The sequence below is a fragment of the Odontesthes bonariensis genome, chromosome 6, assembly GCF_027942865.1.
Source record: "Odontesthes bonariensis isolate fOdoBon6 chromosome 6, fOdoBon6.hap1, whole genome shotgun sequence".
In the NCBI taxonomy this organism is placed as follows: Eukaryota; Metazoa; Chordata; class Actinopteri; order Atheriniformes; family Atherinopsidae; genus Odontesthes; species Odontesthes bonariensis.
Window position 1 is genome coordinate 30,536,623 of NC_134511.1, and position 26,389 is coordinate 30,563,011.

General features: G+C 41.6%; 2 protein-coding genes across 2 annotated transcripts in view; one reads left to right on the plus strand and one right to left on the minus strand.

Annotated features, from left to right (window-relative positions):
* Positions 1 to 1,836: 1,836 nt before the first annotated feature.
* Positions 1,837 to 13,930, minus strand: ift81 (intraflagellar transport 81 homolog). The gene is made up of 18 exons (XM_075468264.1): positions 13,507 to 13,930; positions 13,294 to 13,397; positions 11,721 to 11,901; positions 11,547 to 11,636; positions 11,336 to 11,401; positions 10,949 to 11,059; positions 10,312 to 10,396; positions 9,821 to 9,984; positions 9,642 to 9,737; positions 9,290 to 9,436; positions 6,664 to 6,813; positions 5,665 to 5,793; positions 4,467 to 4,556; positions 3,701 to 3,787; positions 3,540 to 3,611; positions 3,353 to 3,438; positions 3,109 to 3,154; positions 1,837 to 2,624 (listed from the first exon to the last, which is right to left on the minus strand). Exons 1-18 carry the CDS (start codon positions 13,648 to 13,650, stop codon positions 2,442 to 2,444), a joined length of 2,031 nt encoding a protein of 676 aa, XP_075324379.1. The 5' UTR covers positions 13,651 to 13,930; the 3' UTR covers positions 1,837 to 2,441.
* Positions 13,931 to 14,474: 544 nt separating this feature from the next.
* Positions 14,475 to 26,389, plus strand: part of LOC142382432 (breakpoint cluster region protein) — a 35,635-nt gene continuing 23,720 nt past the window's right edge. Inside the window, exon 1 of the mRNA XM_075468270.1 lies at positions 14,475 to 16,683. Coding sequence (XP_075324385.1) covers positions 15,321 to 16,683 — 1,363 coding nt within the window. The 5' untranslated portion in view covers positions 14,475 to 15,320. The remainder of the gene's footprint in view (positions 16,684 to 26,389) is intronic.

Here is a 26,389-nt window from a genome sequence, read left to right on the forward strand (position 1 = left end):
TAAGGGATAGTTCGCCTCTTTTGACATGAAGCTGTATGAATTTTTTTCGAGAAGCAAGACGCTTTATTTTTCAAGCCCCAGCCAACTAGCCGGACTAGCTTCGTGGACACCAAAACTCAGCTGGAACTCCGCTCACAGGACGCAGCGGGGGAGTAAGTCAATGTTCTTAAATGATATTGCTAATATGGGATGTCATCCAGCTTCATGTCAAAAGAGGCGAACTATCCCTTTAAGGCAGGGATGGGTAACTTCCATGATAAAGAGGGCCAACATTTTTTCAGCACTATCATTGGAGTGCTTCGAATAATTGGATATGAAAGACGCTACAAGTGATTCTCAATAAGAACACATTTTATATGAATTTATATCTGTATGTTTATTGCACCAACATACAACTATTTTCTGCATATAAATGCATTTTAACACGTCCTTAATAAGCAACAAAGACAAAACATTTGCTTACAAAAAAGTGCAAAAAGGAATTTGAACTCCTTCATAATAAAGAACAAAACTGAAGGGGTACTCTTCTTCCCATTTTGGCTGAAAAATGCGATTTTCTCGGTCAAGTTTTCTCTTTTTGCCACTGCTAGTGACCATGGCTCTTGACTTTCCTATTCGCTGTTGCCGAAAGCGGCCCGGCCCCGCTATTGTTTGCGTATGGCGCGCCCTCTATCGGTCAACAGTATAATTACATTTTTTTATTTTTTTATAATTATTAAATTATTATTGATCTACGTGCGGGCCGTACTGAGTGAGGGCGAGGGCCGTGTGCGGCCCCCGGACCGCCAATTGCCCATCCCTGCTTTAAGGTAAGGATCCCTCTGCAGATTACTGAACATAAAAAGGACAAATTGGAGTCGTTTCGTGAATTTTTTGCTTTAAACCAGAAGCTTCATATTCAGTGTAACACTGCATTATTGTAACGCTGCGTTATTTCAGGGGAAACATGGAGGTATCTGGGTTGGGGCAAGTCTGAGGATTTTAAAAAGTAACCTGAAGGTCAGAAATGAACATTTTAGTTGCAGTTTTTGCTAGACAAAGGTGCCAAATCCGACAGTCTTCTTTGTTTAAATGAGCATTCTGTATTTGTGGATTTGCTTGAAAAAATGTACATGTCTTTGTAGATAACTAACCTTGTAATGGCTTATAAACTTTGACGCACTACTGTTAACCTGACTGTGTTTGTGTGCTCAGGGTAAAAGATTGACCACAGTTTAATGTTTCAGGCATGTCAGGGGCAATTGTGCATCAAATTTACACCAAGACAAACCAGCTTCCACAAGATAGCATAAAAACCTCTCCACAGCCTTTTTTTGTATGAATAAAGTGAGACGTAATCTTGTTTATCAAACCCATTTTCCAAACAACCATAAGGGGAGCTGTAGAGGTGTGAGGGCAAAAGGTCAATACCTTTGCCTCGCCTGTGCTCTCCAGGGGTTATCGCTGTCAGATCGCTGGCATGCATCATCTGTTAACATGTCTCAATAAGGCCCCAAGAAGTGCAAGGTGCTGTAACATTAATAACATGGCAGCGGCCAGTTGGACATCAAGCTGCCACACTTGATCCGTTTGGCTCGAGAGTCGCTAATGTCGGCTGTCAACAGCAGATTACGTTTCTGTGGGACTCAGGGTCCTGCTCCTAAAACATCAATAAAGACATCTGTTAGGAATGACACGAGGCACTAAAAAGATGTCCGTGTGGACAGAAGAGTGATTCACGTTATAATCTTTTCCTTTTAATATCCCAATATACTGTTTTAAAATGGATTTATGAGTCAATAATGAATGAATGCAATAAAATTCTTCTCTTAAACAGCACACATCCTGATAAAGGTGTAAGATTTCACATTATTTTATTACAACACAGACAGGCTGGCAACTGTCTGCAGTGAAACAGGAGACATAATGAAAAATCCAAATCAAAATAAACGGCTATGAATGTCAGTAATATGAATTAATTAATTTGAAATGCTAATCCACTACAGAACTGAACAGGCAGAAATATATGTCCAAAGTAGGGGAGATCCCGGTGAAATCCAAAGTTGGACTCTCAGTCCCTGTCCAAGGTCATTCTTGGCAATGCCAAAAATAGCTGACTGCGGCCACATCCCAAGTGCACCACTTTGTATGCTGTTATCTTTGGATTCTTTGACTGAAAGTGTTTTCTTACAAACGTGTAAAAAGGAGTCTCCTGTGGCCAAAAGTATAAGCCCTTGTCCTGCCACATGTCCCGATACATGTGTTCTTTAAGTTGTGGTCTGCTCCTCACAGCAGATAAACTATCAGGTAAAACTCAACTGACACGTGACAACACACTCAACCTCTTAAAAGAAAGACCTCTATACCATTTAACATACATTTGCCAAACTGTAAACTGTTTTGGACTCGTTACCAGAGGACACAGAATTCCAACTTTATTTTAGATGAACGTACAGTTGTCCTCACAGCACCAGCCTGTCCTCCCCTCCCTCCTGAATGATCTGACCGATAGAAACCTGGTTCTGTGCCTTTATAAAGCACTGCTTCTTGCACTCCATCAGCTGCTCCAGGTCACGCCACATCTTCATCTGCTCCATGTTGGCGCTGTGGCTTTCCCTCACCATCTTCTGCTCCTCGCGTAACTTCTGGAGTCCACAAAGGAGAGGAGTGTTTTTTTGAAAAAAAGAATACTCCACACATTATCAATTTGTTACAACCAGAAGACAAGTGTGACGCAAGGTACGCAGCCATTAGGGATAAATGAAAGTATTACCACACTTTAATTGGGGTAAAAGTGGTCTTGCTATTGGTATGAGAAATAAAGGGTTAAATGTTATATATCCATTGCTCTGCTTTCTTTCGGGGGATAAATCTGCTTTGAAACGTGTTCTTATTTGTCCCGTTGCTTCACTTTGAAGGTACCCTGATGTACCTGTTTGCATTTCTGTAGTTCAAGTATTTGTAAAGGAAACAAAAGTACATTGTCTGTACTAGATGAGTCTCTGTAAAGGTCCATAAACTTCCAATGAACTTAACTGGCATTTCTGTCAGTCATCAAACCACATTCTTGACAGAATTGAGGAATATTTCCCAGCATTGGTCTGCTGAGTCAGCACTCATTTTTCTCACCTTGCCAAGTAACTCCTGTTCTGCGATGTTCTTCATGTACACTTCCCTACAATGAAGCACAAAAAAAGCATGCAATAAGTAAAAGCCATATTTTTGCCAGTGTTGTTAAATAAAGGTGCTTTATGTCGGCTTATATCTATTTCACAAGGCATTGTAATGACGTCTGGAAGCTTAGAAGAGCTTCCTAAAATTAAAAGGGTATTCATGTTGTGAGCAGCTGGCTGGCCTGGCTGGGCAGGCTCACCTGATGGCCTTCTTCCTCTCCTGCGGATCAGAGGACACGTAGGCCTTCATCTCCTCGGCCGCCCGCTGCATTTGCATCTCAATGATCTGCAGATGACAGAGATGCAAAGATTGAGTTTGCCGTCACAGTGGGTGTTTGTGGAAGGGCGGGACACTTGCAAAATGCTGTGGCTGTGACATGGACTTGCCTCTGACATGGAGTTGATATAATGGTATCGGTTTTCCTTCTGTGCTGTCTCGTCCCTCAGTGTTTTTACCTCCTGTATGCAATAAGGAGATTATAGAAAGAAGTAATAATACACAGGAGGCGAAAAAAAACCCTCTTAAAACTGTTATAGTAAAACTATACCTGCTCCAATTTTGATCTGTTGCTCTCCAAACCAGCGGCACAGCTTTCATATTGCGTCTTCTTTTCCTCATAGTCTTGATTTAGCTCCTGTTATGATGGTAATCCCAAGCATTTTACATAGAAACAAAGAAATAACCCCATCACTTTACAGCACATGATAGGAGATCTGGGACACACACAGAAAAGCCCCGTTTCATGTCGGCATAATATCACAGCTGGTATTTTAGCAGTTTAACTCATAACAGGCTCTTACACATTCAGTCTATTTATGTCATCCTGTTGCAGCTCTTCATTAGTTGACATTACCCAGTTAGGTGGAGGAGCGATGCTGGTAACATGTGTAGGAAAATGTAATCCTCTGCTCCAGCTCAGCAAAGTGGGGGGTGGGGGGGCTTTCCCATTGTGAATTTTATTTATGGCCTTTGTAAATTACTCCTAATGGACCTTGTCCTGGGTTACACACAATACAAGTTAAATCCCTACTCGTTTGCAGGCACAAAGTTAATATCACAGCATTTGTTTTGGCATTTATAAACAGATTCCTAGTCAGTTATATTTCTCCTCCTTTGGTGCATGAATTAGTTACATCACTTTCACATTACATTACGTCAATGCCAGTCGAATTTAAAGTTTCAGTAAGCTTTTTGCCTGTTTTTAAATAAAACACAACTTTGATTTGTTATGACAGTTGGAGGTTTTTGTATAAACTGGGTCTAGTTATCAATACATTATGAAGTTGAGGTCATCTTATCCAGACGACACTTACCTCACGCCGCTGTCTCAGCGACCTCAGCTCTTTTATGATCGGTGCCAGAGCTGACTTCTTCTCCACTATCATTGAGTTCAGTTTCTTTACCTGTAAAATAAAATCACAACAACACAAACTGGATTACAACAGTCAAAGAAAATGAATAAAAACACAACATGACATTAAAAGAAACACAATGTACAAGAATGACTGGATAGTGAATAAAGTGGATGCTGTCATTGAGGTTTTTTATGCTGTATTCGTCCATTATTGTTAAGTACAGGTCAATTTGATTGAGATTACTGTTAAAACTTTAGCTAAACGGAGTCGTGCCACAGCAGACATTATGTCCAACAACCTCTGGCTACCTTGTAATCTCAAATATCTTAACAAATGAAAACACTGAAATGAATCTACAGTCAAAAGAGAGTGTTTGCTGACTTTAACAAGCTGTTGCACCTGGAAACACGGCCTCAACAAGAAAGCTGTAAGTGAAAACAACTGAGAGGATTATAAAATTCTCCTAAGGATGTGATCAATTCAACACAGAGCGTGGGATGAGATTTTGGTTGTCCTCAATCTGCTGTATTCAATTATTGGGAGCAAGTACAAACAAAATGGGAAGAGCACTGAAACTTTTCTTCTGGAAAAACAAAGCACTAACTGTGATTCATGATTCTTTTGTCATACGTGTTATTCTATTCTATTCAGCGTCTACATATTAACACAGCTGAACAAACATCCTCCGGGAGTGGAGACGAGAAGTGATGGTGGCATCCCATTTAGGAGCTTTAAAGGAATAATCCGGTGCTTTTTACCCCAAGATGTGACGAGTGAGTCCATCAGTCCCACTCAAACTCCAGTAGCTAAATTAAATTGGTTTATTTTGTTGATAAGGCATATCCTGCTGTGAGATATCAACATATCACATTGAATGTTAACAATGGAAATATTTAAGGTTTTCTTAAAGCAATACCATGTAACTTCTCAAAAAGCCCATTATGGAGCTCCCCCTACAGGCTTGGAGGTAATGTACGGTTAAGACACTGTCGTAAATCTCTTTCTCTTCCTTGCTTCATCAGTCAACGTCTTCTTCTGGTTCTTCGGTACCTCTGCCATGGTAGAAATGTTACATAGTATTGCTTTAAATTAAACTAAACTTAATCAGAATTCTCCACCAAACCTTTTAATAATTCATTAGTATTTATTTATTCACCATTTCAGACATGTCATCCAGAGTGCGGCCCTTCTTCTCATCCAGCTCGCTCTTGATGGCAGACACCCTCTCCAGCTCTTCTTGAGTATCACTGTAGCCAGAGATGCCCTTCTCAGCTTCCATGGTTTGCTTTAAAACACAACAGAAACAGTGTATAACAAGTTATTCCCTGTATCTTTCTGTTCTTGGACTAAGTTATACAACGCGCTGCTCATCAAACACCTTAAAAACCCAGTCAAAATGCTTGAAAGCTTAAAAATCTTCAATAATAAAGAAAAAGTATATGAATGGCATCATCATTCATTGCATTAGTGGGCCACCTGTTATCTAATATTGTGTCCAACTGAAAAAAATGTGGTATGCAGGAGGAACTATCCAACTCAGAGAATGAGACGCCTATAAAAGGAGAGGACACACTGTCAGCGACACGTGATCAGAAGGAAAACTGTCATTGCTTTAATAAATCCTAGTGTGGGATGCAGAGAGAGGAGGAGCAGCAGATGCTGCCATCAGAAATAGCAGCTCAGCCTGCGTCAGACAGCCCATCAACAAGTCAGATGATCAGGCCACACAAAGGTGTGAAGTCATTTCCAGGAAACTTCCATCACTTCTCTGTTAAAACAGGCTGTGAGCGAAGAGATCATATGAAAACAGCAGATGAGCGGTGAGAGTGGTGGATCAAACAGTCTGACATTACACTACAGGGCAGAGAGGGCAGTAAGAGGAGTTAGGAGGGCTTCTCTGATCTTTACAGGAAAAAGGAAAAGTGAGAAAAATGAATTATTGAAGGCTCAGTTAACAGGGCTATCCTAGTGCTTTTGTACTATAACATTTACTAAAGTCAATAAATAAAAAAGAAAATGTAGGAACATGTAGGCACTACATATGAACTCAGCTTTTCCTAATGGTCAAACTGATTCCATACCACTCAACATAAAGGCAACATGTAGATCTAACTCTGCTTGTCTTGCAAGAAAATTCAAGATTTGGATGAGTTACCAGTTTCTGTTGGACGGTCTCGTGTCTCTGTTTGAGGATCTCCTCTGTCCGTTGCACGACTCCATATTCTGCTTTCAACTCTGCCATTTCCTGACGTTTCTTCTTGTATGTGGTTCCCTTGCTGCGCAACTTCCCCACCAAACGTTTCAGCTGTGAAGAGCGAACACTCCGAATTAAGTATAATCTTCACACGGAAGGAGAGCTTGATATTGCACTTAATATTCAGCATTTAGTTTGTTTTTCTCACACTGTTTCTTCATTTTGGGCCTAACTTTTGTGCACTAAATAAATATTGTGTCATGAGTTGTTGCTCATCTAAGGTTGCATTTACCAATTTTTAGGATCTGGTCAGGACCAAATGATTTTTTTGTGATGTCCCGATGCATAAAACCTTGGAATTGAAAGGGAGTGCTTTAAGAAATCAACTGTAAAAGGGATGAACACTGTCTATATTTGACATCACGGTGTCCAGCACAGCTGAGGTGCTATGAAAAGCCACGGGAGAAGACAATGGATCGAGACGAGGGAGGGAAGGGATTAGGGAACAGCAGTGGCTGCAGCCGGGGGACCCGGGGGCCACGCCATGATCCAAAACAGCCACCCAGTCCTTTCAGATTCACAGCCAGCTATGTACAGCAAACAGCTTCATCTGACAGAACAAGTGCTTTGAGTGGATGTTCAGTCCCTGCCCACTCTGACTGTCTGCTGGGACATGTTGAAACTCCTCCACAATGAAGAGCAGCTATAAATTAACTTGGACACGGGAGAACAGCCCCAGAAATCGCGGAATGTGCTTCACGTCCTTTGGGGATCCACAAAGCCTGATGTGTGCGCGTGTGAGTGGATTGGGTGGGTGCGTGCCTGTGATTGTGCATGCACATTGATTCATTGTGTATTTTGGGACATCAAGGGCAGACATGGCGGAGAGAGGAATTAGCGCGGTAGAATAATACCGCAGTGTTCCTGACATTGTGTCCACAAAACATCTGCTCCTGAACTCGACAGCAAATCAGTCGCAGGGCAAACCTTAGACACAAAGAGCATTAACACACATTATCATGAAGAAAAGTCTACAACTAATAAATAAAACGAATAAAACAGTTTATTCATTCTGGCTAACCAATGACAAGCAGATGTAGTCATCCCCCTCAGAGACCCTGCAGTTGGTGGGTGGCATGTGATGACATGTAATCGTCAGAATGGAAAATACCTCTGATAAAGTGATCATCTCCACCGTGGCCGATGGCCCAAAACTATGCAGAAGTTTGATAAGCTGACTTTGACAAAACATTTTCCACTAACTTCATTCATGTAAAGTCTCAAGGGCCTCTTTGTCTCAACAAACAGCTCCCCCTCGTAATTTAAGTCAGACTTAATTTCAATTTCACGGTAATGTACTGGCATGATTGTAAAACATGGAAAGTGGCTTAAACATGTGAGCTTGCATGTTATTGCTAGTACTTAAAAATAGGAATCAAATTTTCCACAACATCTGATAACTTCTTCCTGTCACACAAAAAAAAGGGGGGTTTTGCTTCTTCTCCCTAAGTGCATGGCTAAATTGATTGTTTTCCCTGCTCTTCCTGTGGAGAATAAACATGTTGGAAGTCATTTTTCCACTGATATTTCACTTCTAGTGTTTTTCCAACCAGCAGTGAAAGCGTCAGTTGTGTTACTTCTACGAAGATCAAACTCTTTTTGGTTTTGCTGTACGTAATAATCTTCTCAGAAAATTTACATGACGGGTTTAGGATGCCTGAAAAGGTTGTCTTTATTGTGCGTGTCTTGCTTGTTTCAGGCTAGAGTGACTCCTCTTCAGAGTGAAAACACAGCTCTCTTCTCACAGACATATACACGTGTCAAGCACCAGGCTATAAACATTCGACTTCTCATAGTTCCCACAGTCATAGCACAACCCTCATTCATCAGCATCTCTCTGCTGTTCCAGAACTGTTTACAGTCATCTCTGTAACTATAAGCTTAAAGTATACGCCGTAAATACCCATGGCTTTTGGACTTCTGTGCAAAATTATGTTTAAGTTTTTTCTCCCCGTTAGTGTCAGTTCAACTCATCAATGTGACAGCTCAGAGGAGAGATTACGTCCTTGTCATGAGATATAAACAAAGACAAAAGTTTCTGAGCCTCAGGTCTGCTTAATACGTCCATCTGACTTGAATTAAAAGATTGATTACGGTGAAGATGAAGAAAAAAAGCCTACTCTCAGGAAGTTTGTCCAGTACAGTTCCTTGTTCTGGATATTCTCTCTTTTGTGTTCTATTTATGGCTTACATGGGAATGTGGGGGAGAGCGGGCAAAAGGGATAAGTAACATTAGACAGTGAGCTTGTCTGTGTTTGGATAAGAACAGAAATAGCTTCTTGAGGTTTTCGCTGGTTTGCTAATCTTCTCGAGTACATTTGGATAAAGCTGAAGTTTGTAGGTGATGTTAGCCGTTACCTTTCAGAGAAAGGAGACAATCCTGCAGAGTGTCTTTTTCTCTTCTTGCTTCTGACAGTTACATTCTTAGATGTTAAGGCTAATAATCTAAAGGCAACATTAAGAAACTCTGAGATAAAGTATATTTCCTGACGACATCACTTTGTGAATGTGATAACCAGGAGTGTACCTCGTCACCACGGATGACTTCTTCCCCGTGTGCGGATTGTGTCTGGCTGCTCCTCTGCTTCAGCTCCTGCTCTGAGGCCGCCAGCTCCTCCCTCGCTTCCTGCAGCTCCTCTGCCTTTGACTCCTTCTTTCGAATGATAATGGAGGCCTACAAGAGGCATGTTGCATTAGAAATACAAACATGGGAGAAGGAATTTTGCTGAGTGAGTTTAAGCCTCTCATGGGAGTGTGTTCTACAATAAATCATGTAAAGAGTGTAAAGAGACACTTAACAACCTTTAACATTACAGACACAAGGCAAAGCTTGGTCAAGATAAATTAGACAAAAACAGTTAAAGAAGTAAAGTGAGAACCTGCTGCCTATAGAGGGTCAGTTTGTCATCGATGGGATCATTTCTCATCATCTTCTTCTCAATCAGCTGGTTTATCTTAGAGTCGACTTGTTTAATCTGTGAGAGTGCACATCAAAGCACTGTCAGAGAAGAGCACATCAAAACTTGCAGTACCTGAGGATACACTTTCACCACCTGACCTTGTCCTCCAGCTCCTGGAGGTCAGCCTGGCCCATCGCAGGCTCTGAAGCCACTTTCTGCAGGTACTGCACCCTACGCCTCATGCCCTCCAGGTCTTTGGGGAGTTTCTCCGAGACCATGTAAGAGTTGATCTTGATCTCCTCTTCCAGTCTCTTCATTAGGCCTAAAAAAAGCAGAGCTTTTCATTAAGGGCTCATGTGTTACAAACACTTTGAGGAATCCATACTATCCACGTTTAAAGCTGGTAAAAATATGACAAAACACATTAGCTATATCATGTGAAAAATGCACTGATGTTAACAATGCATGTCTTAAGGGGCATTTATCAAATGGAAACATTCCAACATCAGATAAGCCATATCATAGCACATCAAAGATCAGAATAATTAGAGGGTCTCAACATATGAATGCCTATCAGCTGAGAGATATGCCCTTGAACATCGTATCCAGCTGTGTCCTGCAGAGGCAGCAGCAGAGCAGCACCACTCACTCTCTGGGTTGGCATCTGCTGCAGCTTGTCGCAAATCCTTCAACTGCTGCTGCGACCTCAGCAGTCTCTGCTCTGCTTGGAACAGCTGAACACACACAAAAAAAACAATGACCAACACATGTGGCAACGTTCATAACAAGGGCTGCAGCTTACAACTATTTTCATACAAATTATCCGTCCCATTCTGGGACTAATAGGTGAGTATCTTAGTTAATACAGTGTCAGGAAAAAAGGCCAAAGAATGACATCCTAAAATTCTCTCCTATAGGTTTTCATATCTAAGAAGACACAAAAGTTCACATTTAAGAGGCAGAGAGCTGGGCATTTTTTGCATTTTGGCTCAGGCATTTCATGAAATTGTAGCTAATCAATTCTCTGCCATGAAATCACTAGAAGTGAAGTCACTCTTTTATTTTTCCTTACTTTTTTAAATAAAACTTTCTAATCTCTGAAAATTTGTGTGTAGAAATGAATGGGCGTTATCAATGGGAGGCCCTTTACCTGAGAAAACAACAGTCAGGACACAACACAACACCTTTTCTTTCCAAAGCAATTGTTCAGTGACAGTGGTGTCTAACTAAAATACAATAACATGAAGAAAAGTGTTGATATACAAAAAGCAAACAAAGGCATTAACCTGATTCTTCTGTTCTTGCTTCTGGTGAGACAGGGACTCCTCTCTCTCCTTTTCCACTCGCAGCTGCCTGGCCTGGTCTAACATCCTCTGATGGTTGGACACTGACTCCACCTAGTGGATAAACAACTTAACATGACGATGCCTGACGTGTGGCTGTGGCACAGGCAGCAGAAATAACTATGCACCTCTGACAGAGTCAGGTTTCAGCTTTTGACAGGGTCTATAAGTAAAACACATTACTCGTCAGCCTTGTTAGGACAGCCTTCCAGCTTGTCAGATGCCTGCCGGGTCTAATGGAGGAGCTGATAATATGTCTCAGCTCGTGTTTTTATTCCACAGTGAATCTAAAGCCTTCCTGGCATCCCAAGAGTGAACAGTCTGCCTTACCCTCTTCTTCAACTTCTCTACACGCTTGATTAATTGGTCTTTCTCTTCCTCCATGGCACTGATGTCCTGTTATTACAGAAAAATGATTATGTGATTAATAAGCCATAGAAACACCACTAAAAAATAGAATAAGTATTATACAACAGTATTGTACTGACCATAACTTGACATTAATCACATCTGACTAACAGTGACTGTTAAGTCATTTTACCCTTCTGATTTCTGCCGTGGAGAAGCCTGACGTCCTCAGTTGTTCACACTCCTTGTGATACGTCTTAAATCCTTCCACCAGCTCTTCATACTGTGAACACACAATATAATTTACTTTAAATCCCAAAAATTAGAAAAGAACACAGTGATTGTATCTTTTTTCATTGTGACAAACCTGATGATAGGTGTCATTGATGATATCATCCTGCAAAAACTCAGCAGGCACCTCAAGCTTCGCTAGAAAACGTGCCAGGTAAGCCCTCTTCTTAAGCTCAGGGACTCTCTGCAGCAGCCAGTGGAGGATTGGGTGAATCACTGGTTTGCTGCCAGTAACCAGACCCTGTCGAAAGCTGCTCCTGCAGAAAGTTTAAAAATAAAAGAGAGCTAACAGAAATGACAGAAAATGACAGGCAGAACATGTTGAAGATCCATCACACATTCGTAAACTTATCATTTATGTTTATTTCTGCAGTGATAATGAACAAAGCAGTTGCGAGCACAGCTCCAAAGCTCCAGATCTGCCCTGTTGGCCCAGGAATGGAAATACACCTGTACACGATCTGTTTACTGCACAGGAGACGAAGGCCATGCACTTTCATGCAGATGCATACTCTCACTGAAGATTGTAGCACATGGATACGACATGAAAACTCTTCTAGTCTCTAGAAGGGGTGCCTTTCAAAAGTTATGTTTTAAAACCACAGCATCAAGAAAAAAGAAAATTTAATTTATTTGTCAGAAAAATATTGATCAATGGATTATTAGGAGGTTTTATGAATGAGTTTGCCTCAATGGAGGAAGTTTAGTTTTTGTTGTTTCTAGTCGAATCACAACATTCTTGGCGAGACTTGTGTGCACAGCAAAGTTGACTAGGAAACAGCTGACAACCTGCCAAAATTTAGAGGTTAAAAGCTTCAGCGAGCATGTTTTTATGAGCAGAGGTGTGCTGCCACTGAGCTTTGCAAGATCTCAAATAATTCAATCGGTACTCTTTAACTTCTCTCTTACAGCATCCATCACCTAATTCAGCTAAGTGAAATGTTCATAAATAATTCCTCAGTGAATGTGACTCAGGCGAATCTAAAAATGTGTTAATGTCTGAATAACGATAGGTGTTCAGGTGTTCGTGTACGTGTGATTTTACAGAAACATCAGTAGACCTGCTGATGTCCTGTTTGTCACTTGTGTTGCGTAGGCTACGTGATTATTTACATACAGACCAGGTAACAGAGATCTGATCACAAATGGACACTCCGGATGATGTGGGAATGTGTGTGAACACGTGTATTAAGAGCTGCTCAGCTGGTGCACATGTTAGCACACTTTGAACAGCTGCAGCAAAAATCTAAGTAGGATCTTTCATTTGACCAAGGGGTAAAAAGCTAACATCAGAAATATTGAATATAACTGTGTTTTGGGAAGTCATATGTTGTGTTACTTGGTTATAAGATCTCTATGAGTTGCAAGGCCCTGTATCTTTAGTAGAAAAATTGTGAGACTCATTTTTGGTTTAAATGTTCTGGCCACAGACTAAAAACCAATGACAGAAGATCAAATCTTCTCCATGTAATAAGTGACAAATACAATAAGACAAGTTAAAACCACGATAAATGGAGAAAATCGGTTAGAAATAAACAACAGCAGGTCTGTCTGAATGAGGCGGCTGAATATATCTTAGTATACTATTCTGACAGTTGTGAATCTTCTAATGTAAAATATATATGGCAGAAAATCCAGTTTATACTTACACATCAGAGAGGTTACCAGGAGGTTTGTATTTCAGCATCCCGAGCAGGGAGCACATCCTCTTGACAGTTTGCTCAGGCATTTCTTCACGAATGTCTATGGCTTGCTAAAACAAGGGGAAAAAAACACCAAATAGCGTGAAATGTCACAGATTGACAAATGGCTGCAGACAACACACATTAGTGTGTTAAGTTAACAAACTGTTGAAACTTCACCTTTGGGTCTATTTCTGCCAGAACATCGTTTAAGATCTGCAGTAGCTGCATTGGTTCCAAAGAGTCAAACGTGATGAGGTTGAAATTTTTCTTAAATGGGTCCCTGTTAAGTTGTTCAACGATGAATTTCAGCTGTTCGCTCATCTTTTGAACTTTTGTGGCTCTTGGTGCTGCTGCTCAACGCTGGATTAGCTAGCTAGGGCTAACGCTTATAAGCTTTCTGCCGTCGACTAAGTTAGCCCAGCTTGCCAAACCGTGAAAATAGCCTCTAAAGGCTTAATGATAATGTCTAGCAAGCATTAACAAATTACAAAAGCAAGCTTGTAATATGTTTTGGCAGTATACCGTGGAGCAATTTACATTAGCTTCGTAGAGGAAAAAGCACAAGATCTTGTCAACAGACCCATGGAAACCGTACCGGCGTCATCAATTGGTTGCTAACAGGAAGTAGCTTTGCTGTTGAGTTCAAGAGGCATCTTGGTTCGAGAGACTCGAGAATTAATTCGATAAATTAACTAATATTTGTAAATGTATTCATTATTATTCATTTAAAATATATATATTTTAAATATTCCACATCCTCCCATATATTTTCTTAGTGCCTACCGATAAACAAATATATTGCTATGTCTGATGGTGATTAATGTGTAGAAACATGATTGCCTTGCCTTCCTTGTTATTGATAAAAATAATTGCTGTATCAAGATATATTAGCCAATAAATAACATAGTTTCAATGCTATTAAACATTACAATGCTACGTTTGGTGCCATAAAATTGTGTAAACATATTAGTTAAATATCAGAGAGGGAATATTTAGTTTGTTATGAACGCACCACTCCGTTAACCATCAAATTGAACCGTCAGGTGGCGATATCTGCACGAGGCAGCGTTGCGTTGCAACACAATGAACTTTTGTAGAATTGACCAGAGTTTTCAGAATATAACTGAAGGACAAATGTATGTGTCGTATATCGACCCATCAGGGGCTAGGTGGGAATGAGGCAAAGATAAGTGTATTTCCCTGTTTTGTTAAGTTGTAAAAATGAAGACTTAGTTTGAGCAAACAGTGGAAGGGTAGTTGTTCTAAAAGACGGGGTATGTTCGTTTGTTTTTTGGTGTTTTTTTTTTTACTCCATTTTGAGATAATTCACCTGCACAAGATCCTCGTGGTCACTGGGCTTTATATTTTCTTTAAACTTCTCACCTATCTCCTTTGGACGATGGGTCTCGCATGCCGTTTCTTAACATTTCCCCAGCATTTTACACGCCCAGGAGGATTTCCCCTATGGCGTTGTCAGCTCCGCTTGGAAACAGCTTTCGACCAGAAATAACACTCTTAACAAATCGCCCTTGTCTTTTTAATGTGTTTGGAGTGTCCAAATCGCATCCATGTGGCCCCTCCTCTCTCTGCTGCGACTGACGGAGAGCTAAAGCACCAGAGGGCTGTGAGTCAGTCTGAAACCAAACACGGAGGAAGACAGAGGATCTCCAGAGAATAGGCGAGAACAGGGATAAAATCACATTTCTTGGACTTTGTTTAAAGGAGCAAAGAGATTGGACTAGTCGTTGCCACTTTAGGAATTTAATCTTGCATTTGTGAGTAAAAAAAAAAAAAAATCGTTTGGGTTTTTTCTTTTTTTTTTTTTTATGCAACCTGGATTCAAGCACTGCAAACTAGTTTATTTTATGTGCTTTTGCGTTATGGAAGCTGTCAGTCCATTCAGAACAGAACAGACCAGTCCATTATATGCTTTAGGAAAGTGTGTGTTTTTGTTGTTAGAGGATTAAACAGTTCATGTCAGGGTATTAACAATGGTAGAACAGTTAGGGTTTGTGGAGGCATGGAGAGCCCAGTTCCCTGAGTCTGACCCCCCTAACATGGAGTTGAACTCATTAGGGGACATTGAGCAGGAGCTGGACAAATGTAAGTCATCGATCAGGCACCTGGAGAAGGAAGTAAACAAGGAGCGCTTTCGCATGATCTACCTGCAGACTCTGCTGGCAAAAGAGAGGAAATCTTATGATGGACAAAGGTGGGGGTTTAAAAGGGTGTCCCAGACCAGTGAAGGAGACATCCCAGTTGGCCCCGACAGCCTGATGTCTCGCACAGATGAGGCACCGGCGGAGGAGCAACAGCAGAGGGTGCCTGAGAAGATAGCAAGGTGTAAACCACACCTAGAAGGAGATGTGGATGGTTCATCCCCCGCCAGACAGAAAGAAGGGGTGTCACCTTTCCGCCACGAGTCGGAGACCCCTGATTTCCCAGTGGGCACGGGCTCGGTGGCTGCTCTGAGATCCAACTTTGAACGCATCAGGAGGGCCAACTCTCACACAGCCGGGGATGGCAGGGGGTTGTCGGTGATGGGCGGTCAGGAGAAACCCTTTTACGTTAACATGGAGTACCATCACGAACGAGGTCTGGTCAGAGTGAACGACAGGGAGGTCTCAGACAGGATCAGCACCCTGGGAAGTCAGGCCATGCAGATGGAGCGAAAGAGGTCTTTACATTCCCTGCCAGGGAACCTGTCAGCAGTCGTAGGGGAAATGAGCAAGGCAGTTCAGAGAGGCAGGTCCACTGAAGGGAACTGCAGCTACAATGGGTCACATGATGACGCCGAGGCCATCCCACACTTCCTGAAAGACGGTGGGATCAGGTCCACAGCCGGAAAGTCTGAGAGGCAGCCGGTGGAGTGCCAGCCTTACACCAGCGTGTATGTTGGAGGAATGATGGCCGATGGGGACACACGAGTCATCCACATAAGGGACCACAGCATAGAGGAGGATGCTCATCTCACCTGGCCGAGGCACTCCTACTCTCCCAGGAGCTTTGATGATGTCGGAGGAGGCTACACGCCAGACTGCAGCTCCAACGAGAACCTGACATCCAGCGAGGAGGACTTCTCCTCAGGCCAGTCCAGCCATGTGTCTCCCAGCCCTACAACCTATCAGATGTTCAGGGAGAAAAGCCGCTCACCCTCCCAGCACTCCCAGCAGTCCATTGACAGCGGGAGCCCACCTACACCTCTGTCACAGAAATGTCTGAAGCAGCAGGGCATGATGGTGTCAGAGGCCTCCATCATCGGGGTCCGTAAAACAGGCCAGATGTGGCCCAGTGACGGGGACTCCACCACATCCAGCAGGACCTCTCATGACAACAGTGTTCAAGGAGATCTGGGTAGGTCACTGCAAAACACACCTTCTCTTTGACCCTTTCTTCCTCAGGATTAAAATCACCACAGTGGATCTAATATGTGAAGATGATAAAGTGCTAAAAGGCCCCCTTTAATCATCACTAAATGAATGATGGCTGTGCGTTTGTCGGCGTGTGTTGATCCAGAGCGAGTCACTGATGTGTAAAACTCACCTGCAATCTCTTCAAACGATGTCCCAATTTTTTTTGACTTGATGCACTAAATTCATCTTAAAATATTTGCTGGTGTCAGGATTATTATGCACTTAAAATTTTTAACTATTTTGGTTTGTTTTTTAGTTTCAGCTGTTTTAACTGAAGGGAAGTGTATTATTCTGATGAAAGTGCAAAAAAGGTGGCCGGGTTGGTAAATTAGAGCTTTATTTTCTCTCCTTTTAGCCTTCATCTTTATTGAGCAAAGAGGGAATGTTAACCCTTTCCTACATAGACAAGATGCACTCCAGATACACTGATTCCTAACAGTAACCTTACAGCTTTGTAAACAAGCCCGTCCTCTCTTTTTCACCCCCTTCTGCTCTTTGCCTGCTGCTCTGACCGAGGCAGCGGGCGCCCCCAGGCATCCCCCGCTCTTCTTGGCTCCATCCACCCCGAGTGTTTTCGTGTCAGCACACATCAGCGTTGTTGTCCTTGGTGCTGAGTAATTAACTTAAAGGGGTTTGTCTTGCGTGATAAATTTAGGGAGGCCCTTTGTTATGGGAGGTGGTGGAAAAAAACCCTGACAACTAGCTTTAAAAGGGAAAAAAAAAAAGAGGATTGAGGGACTCAAAGTGTGTCACGCAGCTTCCAATCAAAACTCCTGCCATCGGTTTGTTTCCTGTTGTGATGTGTGAACACAATAGAAGAATCACTCACTGAGCTCCAGTATTGACATGTTAACAATATAACAATGTTAAGTGGGATAAGGAGAGGGGTCTGGGTAACTTGTTAGTCCCAAGGTCAGAAGGAGAGGCAGGAGTTGCCGCTCCCCCCGTCCTGAACGTTTGTCACAGTTAGACACACGAGGACACGTATTGTAGCTGGTAGAGGCTGAGGATGGTCTGCTTCTACCCCAAAATAAGTGTTGTCTGCAGAGGATCAGATTAAGCAGATGAGCAGAATAGTGTGTGTGTGTGTGTGTGTGTTTTATTTCATATTATATAAATGTTTCAGTCCAAAGCTTCTTGACACAAAACATGTGATGAACAAACAGTCTGTGACATAATCAGTGAAAGTTGGCGTGCGTGTTCGATTCCTTTCAGTCTGCTGTACCTCACTGTGCCATTGGCCACTCAGTACTGCAGGCATACTTTCGGGAAGTTTATTTCATTTATGATAAAGAGAAACTGAAAATAGGGTTTTTGCTTGACTCCTGTTAAAGCTGCGTTCAAGCTGTTTGGTATTACACCTCCTAAAAGTTGAGGGAATTTAGATTTAGAAAGAAGAGATCGATCCAAACTCATATGTTTTTACTATTTGTCCACACATGTTGGATCCTACATTTCCCATAATGCAACTCTTATCATGTCTTTTTGCCACATAAAAGCCCACATTTTTTCAAAGTTTCATATTGTAAATCTTGTCTCCATGATAATGGCAGTTACCCAGATCACTGACATCAGGCGCAACATTTTTTGTCTAGGTTCATTTGGCAGCATTTCCCAAAGCAGGTCAAATGCATCTCGAGGGATTGGTCAGTTGTTCCAGAGATGAGGACTGTGAGATATGCTGTAGTCAGGAGGCTTTCAGCTATGACAGGTCTCTGCTGTTTCTGTGGTCAAGAGTGAAATGTCATGCTGCTTTCACAGGCAGAGTAGTTCATCCTGTGACTAGTCAACTGATGTTTGATGTGTAAAATCTGTGGAGTTCCCTTTTCCCTGTCCCCTGTTCTGTTTGAGTCCAACGCTCGGCTCTTGTCCAGAGGAGGCTTGCTGCTGACAGAATGGCACAGCTGCCTCGTGTGGACCTTGCTTTGTGGATTACCAGGTCTGGATTTATTTTCTGATGTTGTAATAAACATCACTGTGCACGTTGATGGATTAGGCCTCAGGCCGGGAGCCGGTTTTAGGCATATCTTTGCAATAAACCGCCCTTTGTTGTGGTTTTTTTCTTTTTGGAAATTTTGTTTGGTTGCGTTTATCATGAAGGACTGTGGCATTCACAGAAATCCATTAAACCAGTAAAGCACACTTAATCTCAGTGTTGTAAACACACTTTGTGCTCTGGATTGCAGCTTTTAGAAAGCTTCATTCACCGCACACAGCACGGTGAACACGTCAGTGGCTACACCTTCTGTAAATGAGGCTTCTTTACCTTGATTGAATAGAATAGAAATAGAAATAGAAAAATACTTTATTCATCCCCCAATGGGGGAAATTCAAAAAACATTGTTGTCCTGCTGATTTACCATTATTTACATGTTCTAACTTTCACAAACAAAGCCATACTTGTCCTTTTGTCTCTCTATTTGTAATATGTTAATCTAAAATGGATGCGTCTCAGAGGACTTTATTCCATAAGTAGAAGAATGAGTGTTGTCTCCTGGTTTCTGCTTATCTAGGCCAATTGTCAACTCTGACTGTGAATAGAACTACTGATTAGCTGTGGACCTTTAAGGAGGCCAACTCTCTGATGGGTTTATTTTGCCATAAGTAATTACCATCATGACACTGACATGCCTGTGGCTCTGCATGCTTTCTGCTGTGGCTGAGGAAGGGTCTTGAAGTGTAAACTGTCTCATGGTTAATGCGTTGCAGTATGAAAAAGGGGGGCATGATAAATCTCCCATTAGTTTAATCATAATCCCTGCAAAAAGCAGGAGATTGTCTTTTAGGATGCATTTGGCTGAGCCTCAGTTAGGATGTGACACAGTTTCTGAACATAGACAGGTCTGTCTGGGATTGCAGTGACATTAATAGGAAGTGTCTGCCTGAACGGTGACTGAAACCTGCCTGAGACCAATGCTCATCCACCTTCTATATTAATTGCAGACTCATGAACATTTGAAGTCCTTTATGGGAGTCCAGACAGGCCTGTCATTGTACCTGGATATCAACAACTGAAGTTTAGTGGTCAAGGAAGCTAAAGAATTCAGCCTCTCCCTTTCCTAAAGTAAATGTACAAGAGGAAGTGCTGTCAGCTCTCAAGGCAGCCAAGTTTGCTTTTGTGTATGCGTGTGTATACACACATGTGTGTGTGTGAAAGTGAGACACCTGTTCCCCTTTGCAGTGTGCTGGGTAAAGTGCTCCAGAGCTGGCAGGCCATCATTACACCAGGCCAGGCAATGCCAGCTGCTCTCGCTGTAAAAGTGAATGAATAGCCTTTGTGTTCCTGAATATCAAAAAAAAAAGGAACAAAAACAATGTTACCCCCACCGTTCACTTACTAACATACATGTCTATGTGGACGGACCTTAACGGAAAGAAAAATCCCTGGCATGTTATTGAGGCTGTGGGCCTCCGGCGGCTCGGTGATCCTCCCTCGTCCTCGGCCTCAGGCCTCCGGACCTGCAGTCTCAGCTCCCCTCCTTGCTCCCACTCAAAGGGCTCTCTGTGCTGTTGGCTGGCAGGCCAAGTGTTTATGGAATGTCTCAGCTGCTTGTAGGGTGTGGGGGGAAATGGCTAATGAAATGTTAAGTGTTATGAGTCCACCTCTCTCACAACAGACTGACCCAAGGAGCTTGTTGTGTCACTGGCCACAGGAGTTTGTTTTAGACTAAAGTTCTGTCCCAAAGGGACTCAGACAATAGAGGCTGTGATGCCCTAATTTGTAGTCACATCAGCGTAGTCATTTTCTTTAATTAGACTATCTCTTTTGGGTGAATTCCCATGTTTACCAAATCCCTACCACCAAAAGTTAAGGTAGCCCTGACAACATCTCTATGACATCATAAGGGGTGATTTCTTTTTTTTTTCCTCCTATAACTCTACAAAGCTTCATCGCAGCTACAGGAGATGGAAAAATAAACCTATTCTCAACATCTATTCACCTAATTTGTACCACATGGCCTAGATAACCCTGATGGCATCATCAGTTTTATTTTTCCAGACCTGATGAGCCCTCATCTCTGCTCAGAAGTTTTGTAAAGCAAAGCATTTGTAAACCTCGGACGGTTTGAACCGGTGTGCTTCTGTGTTTCCAGGCAGATTTAGACTCAGCCAATCGCATTTAAGCACATCAGGTGAGATCCATTCACGAAGATTTAATCCTGCTCAGACATGCAGATGAATATTTCAGTGAACAGGGGGTCACTCTCATTTTTAATTCTCATCACCGCTCACGTTTCAGAGCTGTATTCATCGTCTGGAGCTTCTTAAATGGAGACAGTTGTTGTGTTTGTGTCTGCTATAAGTTGTTCTCAATTGTTAAAAACCAGAACAATTATTTATTTTTACAGCAGTGAAGCTAATCTTTGTATAACAGGTACACTCAAATGCGCATTGTCTTTTTGTTTTACCGGATTGGAACAATTATCGGGCTGTCGTTTCTTCTGTTAAGCGGCATTTTACACGCTGTAGTCTGACCACTGTGAGCTATTTCAATATTTGCTGATTAGTAGGTGTGCTGGGCTGGGCGGCCAGTTTCTGACCTACCCTGCTCAATGACTCCCACTAATTTTAGGCTGCCCCACAACAGATCAGAGTCGAGCCCTGGTGGGCCTCTCTATCCTCAGCCACCCTGTGGTTTAAAGGCCCTCCCAGTCCAGCAGACACTTCACATGAGCCAGGATGTGATGATGTTTTATGGGCTAACATTGTTACAGTTTGCCAAAACACACAGCTGGCGTATGACTTTTTTAGCCTCATTACACATGCGAATGTTGAGATTTAAGTGTTCAGCACTCTGATCCTCACTGATATCTTATATGAAGACTCCTACATGGTTGTGTTTTCATACAGACGCCCCCCATCTCACTTTAAATTGTTGACTATCGTCAGCTTTTACTTCGTCTAGCACTGACACAACCTAATATCCTAGCTAGCCATCGAGCCTAAACCCGTCTTTGAATATTGTTTACATGGTCCAAGTCCAACTAAAACCAGACTTTTAAAACACACGTAAAGATGCACTTAACATCTAAACAAATTGTAGTTTCTTGAAGTTTTTTGAGGTGGACTAATACACCCAGATAAAGTTGAATTGCTCCTGCATTTACACTTTGGTATTAAGTACATGCTCTACAGATTATGTCCCATGTTTGGACCCAGATTTGACACAAAAGGCTAATGACAACAGAGAATAACCACAAAGGATGGCATTCATGTCATTATGTACAAAATGTACTGTGCTGTAGAGATGTCCAATTCAGTGATCGATAACAGTTGGCCCTTTTTTTTGGTCAGTGATGTAAGTAAAGCCCAATAAAACAGGATGAAAGGTGTCATATTGACACCCATCATAGTGAAGTCGAACATATTTCAGTCGTTAAATTGATTGCTCTCTGAAAGAGAATAGTCAATTTAAATGACCCTGCCATGTTATAACCATAGTCTGACTTGACTGTGCATGAAAACAAACTGAACAAGATCCATCAAGACTCCCCCACTTGCTATAAAGTGTGGAACATTATAGGAGATGCAGGCTGGGGTCACCACATCAGGTATCTGAAAGGCCATCCGCCTTCAACCCGCTCCCCTCTGTTTGCTCTGTCTCCCCAGTGACGGCGCAGTCTGAAGGAGAATCCATTTACTGGAGTCATAAAGTGGTGCTAAGCTTTTAACAACATCTCACATTGGCATCTTCTGTTGCTTTCTCTCTGAAGGTGCTACTTTTCACCCTAGATCTATATGACCATTAGAGAAGTGACAGGATGTGTGTCCTTCAATGCACTTTTGTTTTTTTATGGTAAATTCTATGTGCTTAGAAATCAATTCCAGCCCTTTCTGAGCAGGATCAATCCAACATTTGTTTGCAGTGTTTATTTTTGGAGCTTTTTATCTAAATTTTGTCCATCAGCTGTCTGGTCTTTGTGTGGATGGTCAATATGTTCGTAGTGGGGAGCCATGAGTTAGTTCTGAATGTGCCTTTGCACATGAGACAGGGCAATATTCTGTTTTCCCTGTGGAGAAAAGGGTAAATATGGATGTTGCTTGTTGTTGACCTTTTTTGCTCTTTGATTTTTACTTTTGGGAACTGGTGACTGAATTTGATCCCATTATTTAAGCAGAATTGATGTTTTATCTGCTGCTCTCTATAGCAATGCTAAATAAAGGTTCAGGTACAGTCATGGTAAAAAGAGAGTACACCAAGTTTTATGTGTCAGGTAATAAATCACCTGGTTCTTATCAAGACTTAAAGGTGGGTAAAACAACCTCAGATGTACAGTAACACATGACATATCACACCGTGTTTTTATTTACTGGATAAAGACTAAGCCAAAGTGTAGAAGAAGTCCACGCTTACCGCTTCCACAGACATTAAGATGGTAAAAAGCAAGACAGCTCTCAATATTCCCATGAGTGGAGGTCTCAGCAAGTTCACCCCAAGGTCAAAAACCCAAGAGCTACATCTCAGACTCTACAGGCCTCAGTTAGCATGTTAAAGGTTAAAGTTCATGACAGTACAGAAAGAGAAAGACTGAACGAGTATGGCTTATTTTGAAGGGTTGAAGAAGAAAGCCTCTTCTCTCTAAAAAGAACATGGCAGCACAGCTTAGTTTGTAAAGTTACATCTGAACAAACCACAAGACTTCTGGAACAATGTCCTTTGGACAGACCAGACCAAAGTGGAGATGTTTGGTTATAATGCACAGCAGCACGTTTGGAGAAAACCAAACACAGCATATCTACAACAGAAAGAATCAAAGTGTTGCAATGGTCCAGTCAAAGTCCAGACTTCAACCTGTCTGAAGTCTGGACTTAAGGTGGGACCTTAAGAGAGCTGTGCATAAACCAATGCTGCAAACCTCAATGAACTGAAGCAATGTTGGAAACAAGAGTGGGCCAAAATTCCTCCACAACCATGTGAGAGACTGATAACGTCATTCAGAAACAATTACTTCAACTTATTGCTGCTGAAAGCTGGTGCTGGTACGTCACAGACTACTTCTGCGTTTTTGTCATGTTGTTAAATATACAATGACACTGTGCAATGCACGCAAGTCACATGCTGTTGTTGATCTGAGTTTGTATTCACCTCATTTGCAGACGTGCTAAGGACCAGATGATTTGTTTTTGTTATGCTCTGATAAGTAAAACATTGACTGGTTGACTGTTGGTGGCATTAGAGTGTTACTTCCATCTTTTTTTTTTCTCCAAAAGAGATTAGAGAGTGAATCTATAAGATACGCTGCTGTGAACTTAGAAGGCTTTCATGTGTGTGCCATGTGATGATGGCATTTTGAAAACAACCACAAGCTGTCGGGCCTAACATCAGAAAAACAAAATAGGCTATACATAAGAGCATCCTCCCCTCATTTTGTCCTCATACTAAAACAAGGCCACATCATTATTTCTGTGGCAGAGAATCTCTGATGCTGTGTCAGTGTCTCTGGTGCACATCTGTCACCCCCGCTCATAGTTCATCTCTATGGATTAGGATAAGGGATTTAAGTGTGTCTTTGCTTTGTCATCAATGGGCCATCCAGCATGCCTGTGGTATTAAACCGCTGTGTGTCCACTGAGCATGACTCCTGTTTACATGCTTGAGGAAGGAAAAGTGCTTTGTGATGACTGATTACTCCCCAGAAGCCAGCTTGAGAGTTAGGAACCAGATGTTTGACTTAGATATATAGATATATATCTATATATAGATATATATCCTTGGCTTCTATTTTTAAGTGTCTTCAGGGTGCCCGTCAGGAAAAAAACAAAGCATTTCGGTTTGTGTGGTTTATTGAAAGCATCAAATGAAATTCTTGAAAAACAGAATTACAGAGTTCAGAGAGGGCTGAAATACTGGATCAGCTTCTTTCTGATCCACACAGCTCACGACCACATCTGTCGGGCTCAGCTGCCTTATGTAACGTCATTAGGATGTATTTATTACGTCTCTATTGCACAGTTGAAACGATTTTAAGCTGCACATAGCTGGGTATTAGACAGGGAAGAACTTCTTGGACATCTTTTCCACCCTCCAACTTTATAAAACTTTCTGTTAAATGTAGTGACATTTATTTGGTTACTGCAGTGTTGATAACTTCTGCTCTAATATGTTACGGAGCAGTTCCACACTTTGAATCAATGAAAAACTGTTTTCTTTGTATCTACAAATGAAACTTCAGCCAGAAACCACTGAATTTACAGCTGGATGTACAGATATCTTTACATGTGTGTTGGTTGATTATGGAGCGAGGCAGATGTGCCAGCTGTGTGATCTGAAAAGGCGTTTTAGACTGAACGAAATAAATCTGATTATAAACCAGGACACCAGCGTCACATCCCAGTATTAACAGGTGGAGACGGTTGATTACAATTTTTTATTTTTTTTTTACATGAAGAGTTGAGCCATTGAATGTAGTTAATAAATCAAATAAAATGCTCATATTTCTTTGTTGTTTATATTACGGTAGTTCAGATTATTTTGTGTATATTAGGATGTGTTTTTGTGTGCTATTTATGTTGTACTTATTGGTTCAAGTTTCAGTATCAATATAGTATAGAATATAATATAAATATAGTATAAATCTTAAAACTACCTAATATCATGTGGGTCATCCTTGTACACACATCGGTGTGTGAACACGGGAATTGTGAGTATGTCCTGTGGTTTACTGGCAGTGAATCTTTGGGATCCTGAGACGTTTCCTTCTTGGAATCTGTTTGCTTTGGTTTGTCCCACAGAAGCTTGGGGTCACTTCATTATCTTGAGCTCCCTTTCTGTGTCTCCTTTTCTGTCTCCAGTAATAGGCAGTTTTTACAGGGTAGTCGAGAACATTGTTGTACTAAGGGGGAGTCTGCTGCTGTCACAATGTGAAGATGTGAACTAGCTGTCTAATGCAGAAAGGAAAACTACACAATGTTAATAAAGAAAAACAGTTTTACTTGTGATTTTAGTTTAGTCAACAGCAACTTTGATGTTAAAAGCAGCTCTTTTACCAAGCCAAAAGCAGAAATGTTTGTCGTGTTGCACCCTTAATAAGGCTGGGTGTCAATACCTGGTTCCTGAATCGATTCACAAAAGTAATTACAAAACAGTAAGTACAACAAATAAAATGCACTTTTTGGTACATTATTTTGCTGTGCTTTTTCCAACCTCCTCTCGATCAACACAATTTCTAAATCGAAAATGCTGCCACACATCTGTCTTGACTCGGAAGACACATGTGTCAGTGCTACAGCCTATGTCATGTGTAATGAGATTCCTTGCACAGATGACACCGAAAATTGGCATATAATAAAAATCGATTCAAGGATATTATGGATCACTTTTGGATTTTTCAAATGAAAATCAGTTCGAATTTGAAAATCAGCTTTTTAACTTATAACATTGGTACTTTTCAGCTAACATTGTCAAGATTTCCTGCATTTGAAAACAAAATCCTCTTTTTCTTTGCATAGTAGAGAACTAAAGGCAAACTGCGAATAAAATCTGAACGAGTATATCCTGTTGCGTCATCTACATAAACATTGCAATTAAGCGCAAAGCTGCGATTCCACAGCTGTAAAACCGTAAATAAGATGGGTCCAAAGACAGAGCCTTGGGGAACACCCTGTGTTTTCACTTCAGAGACATCATTCTGAAACCACGGGTTATC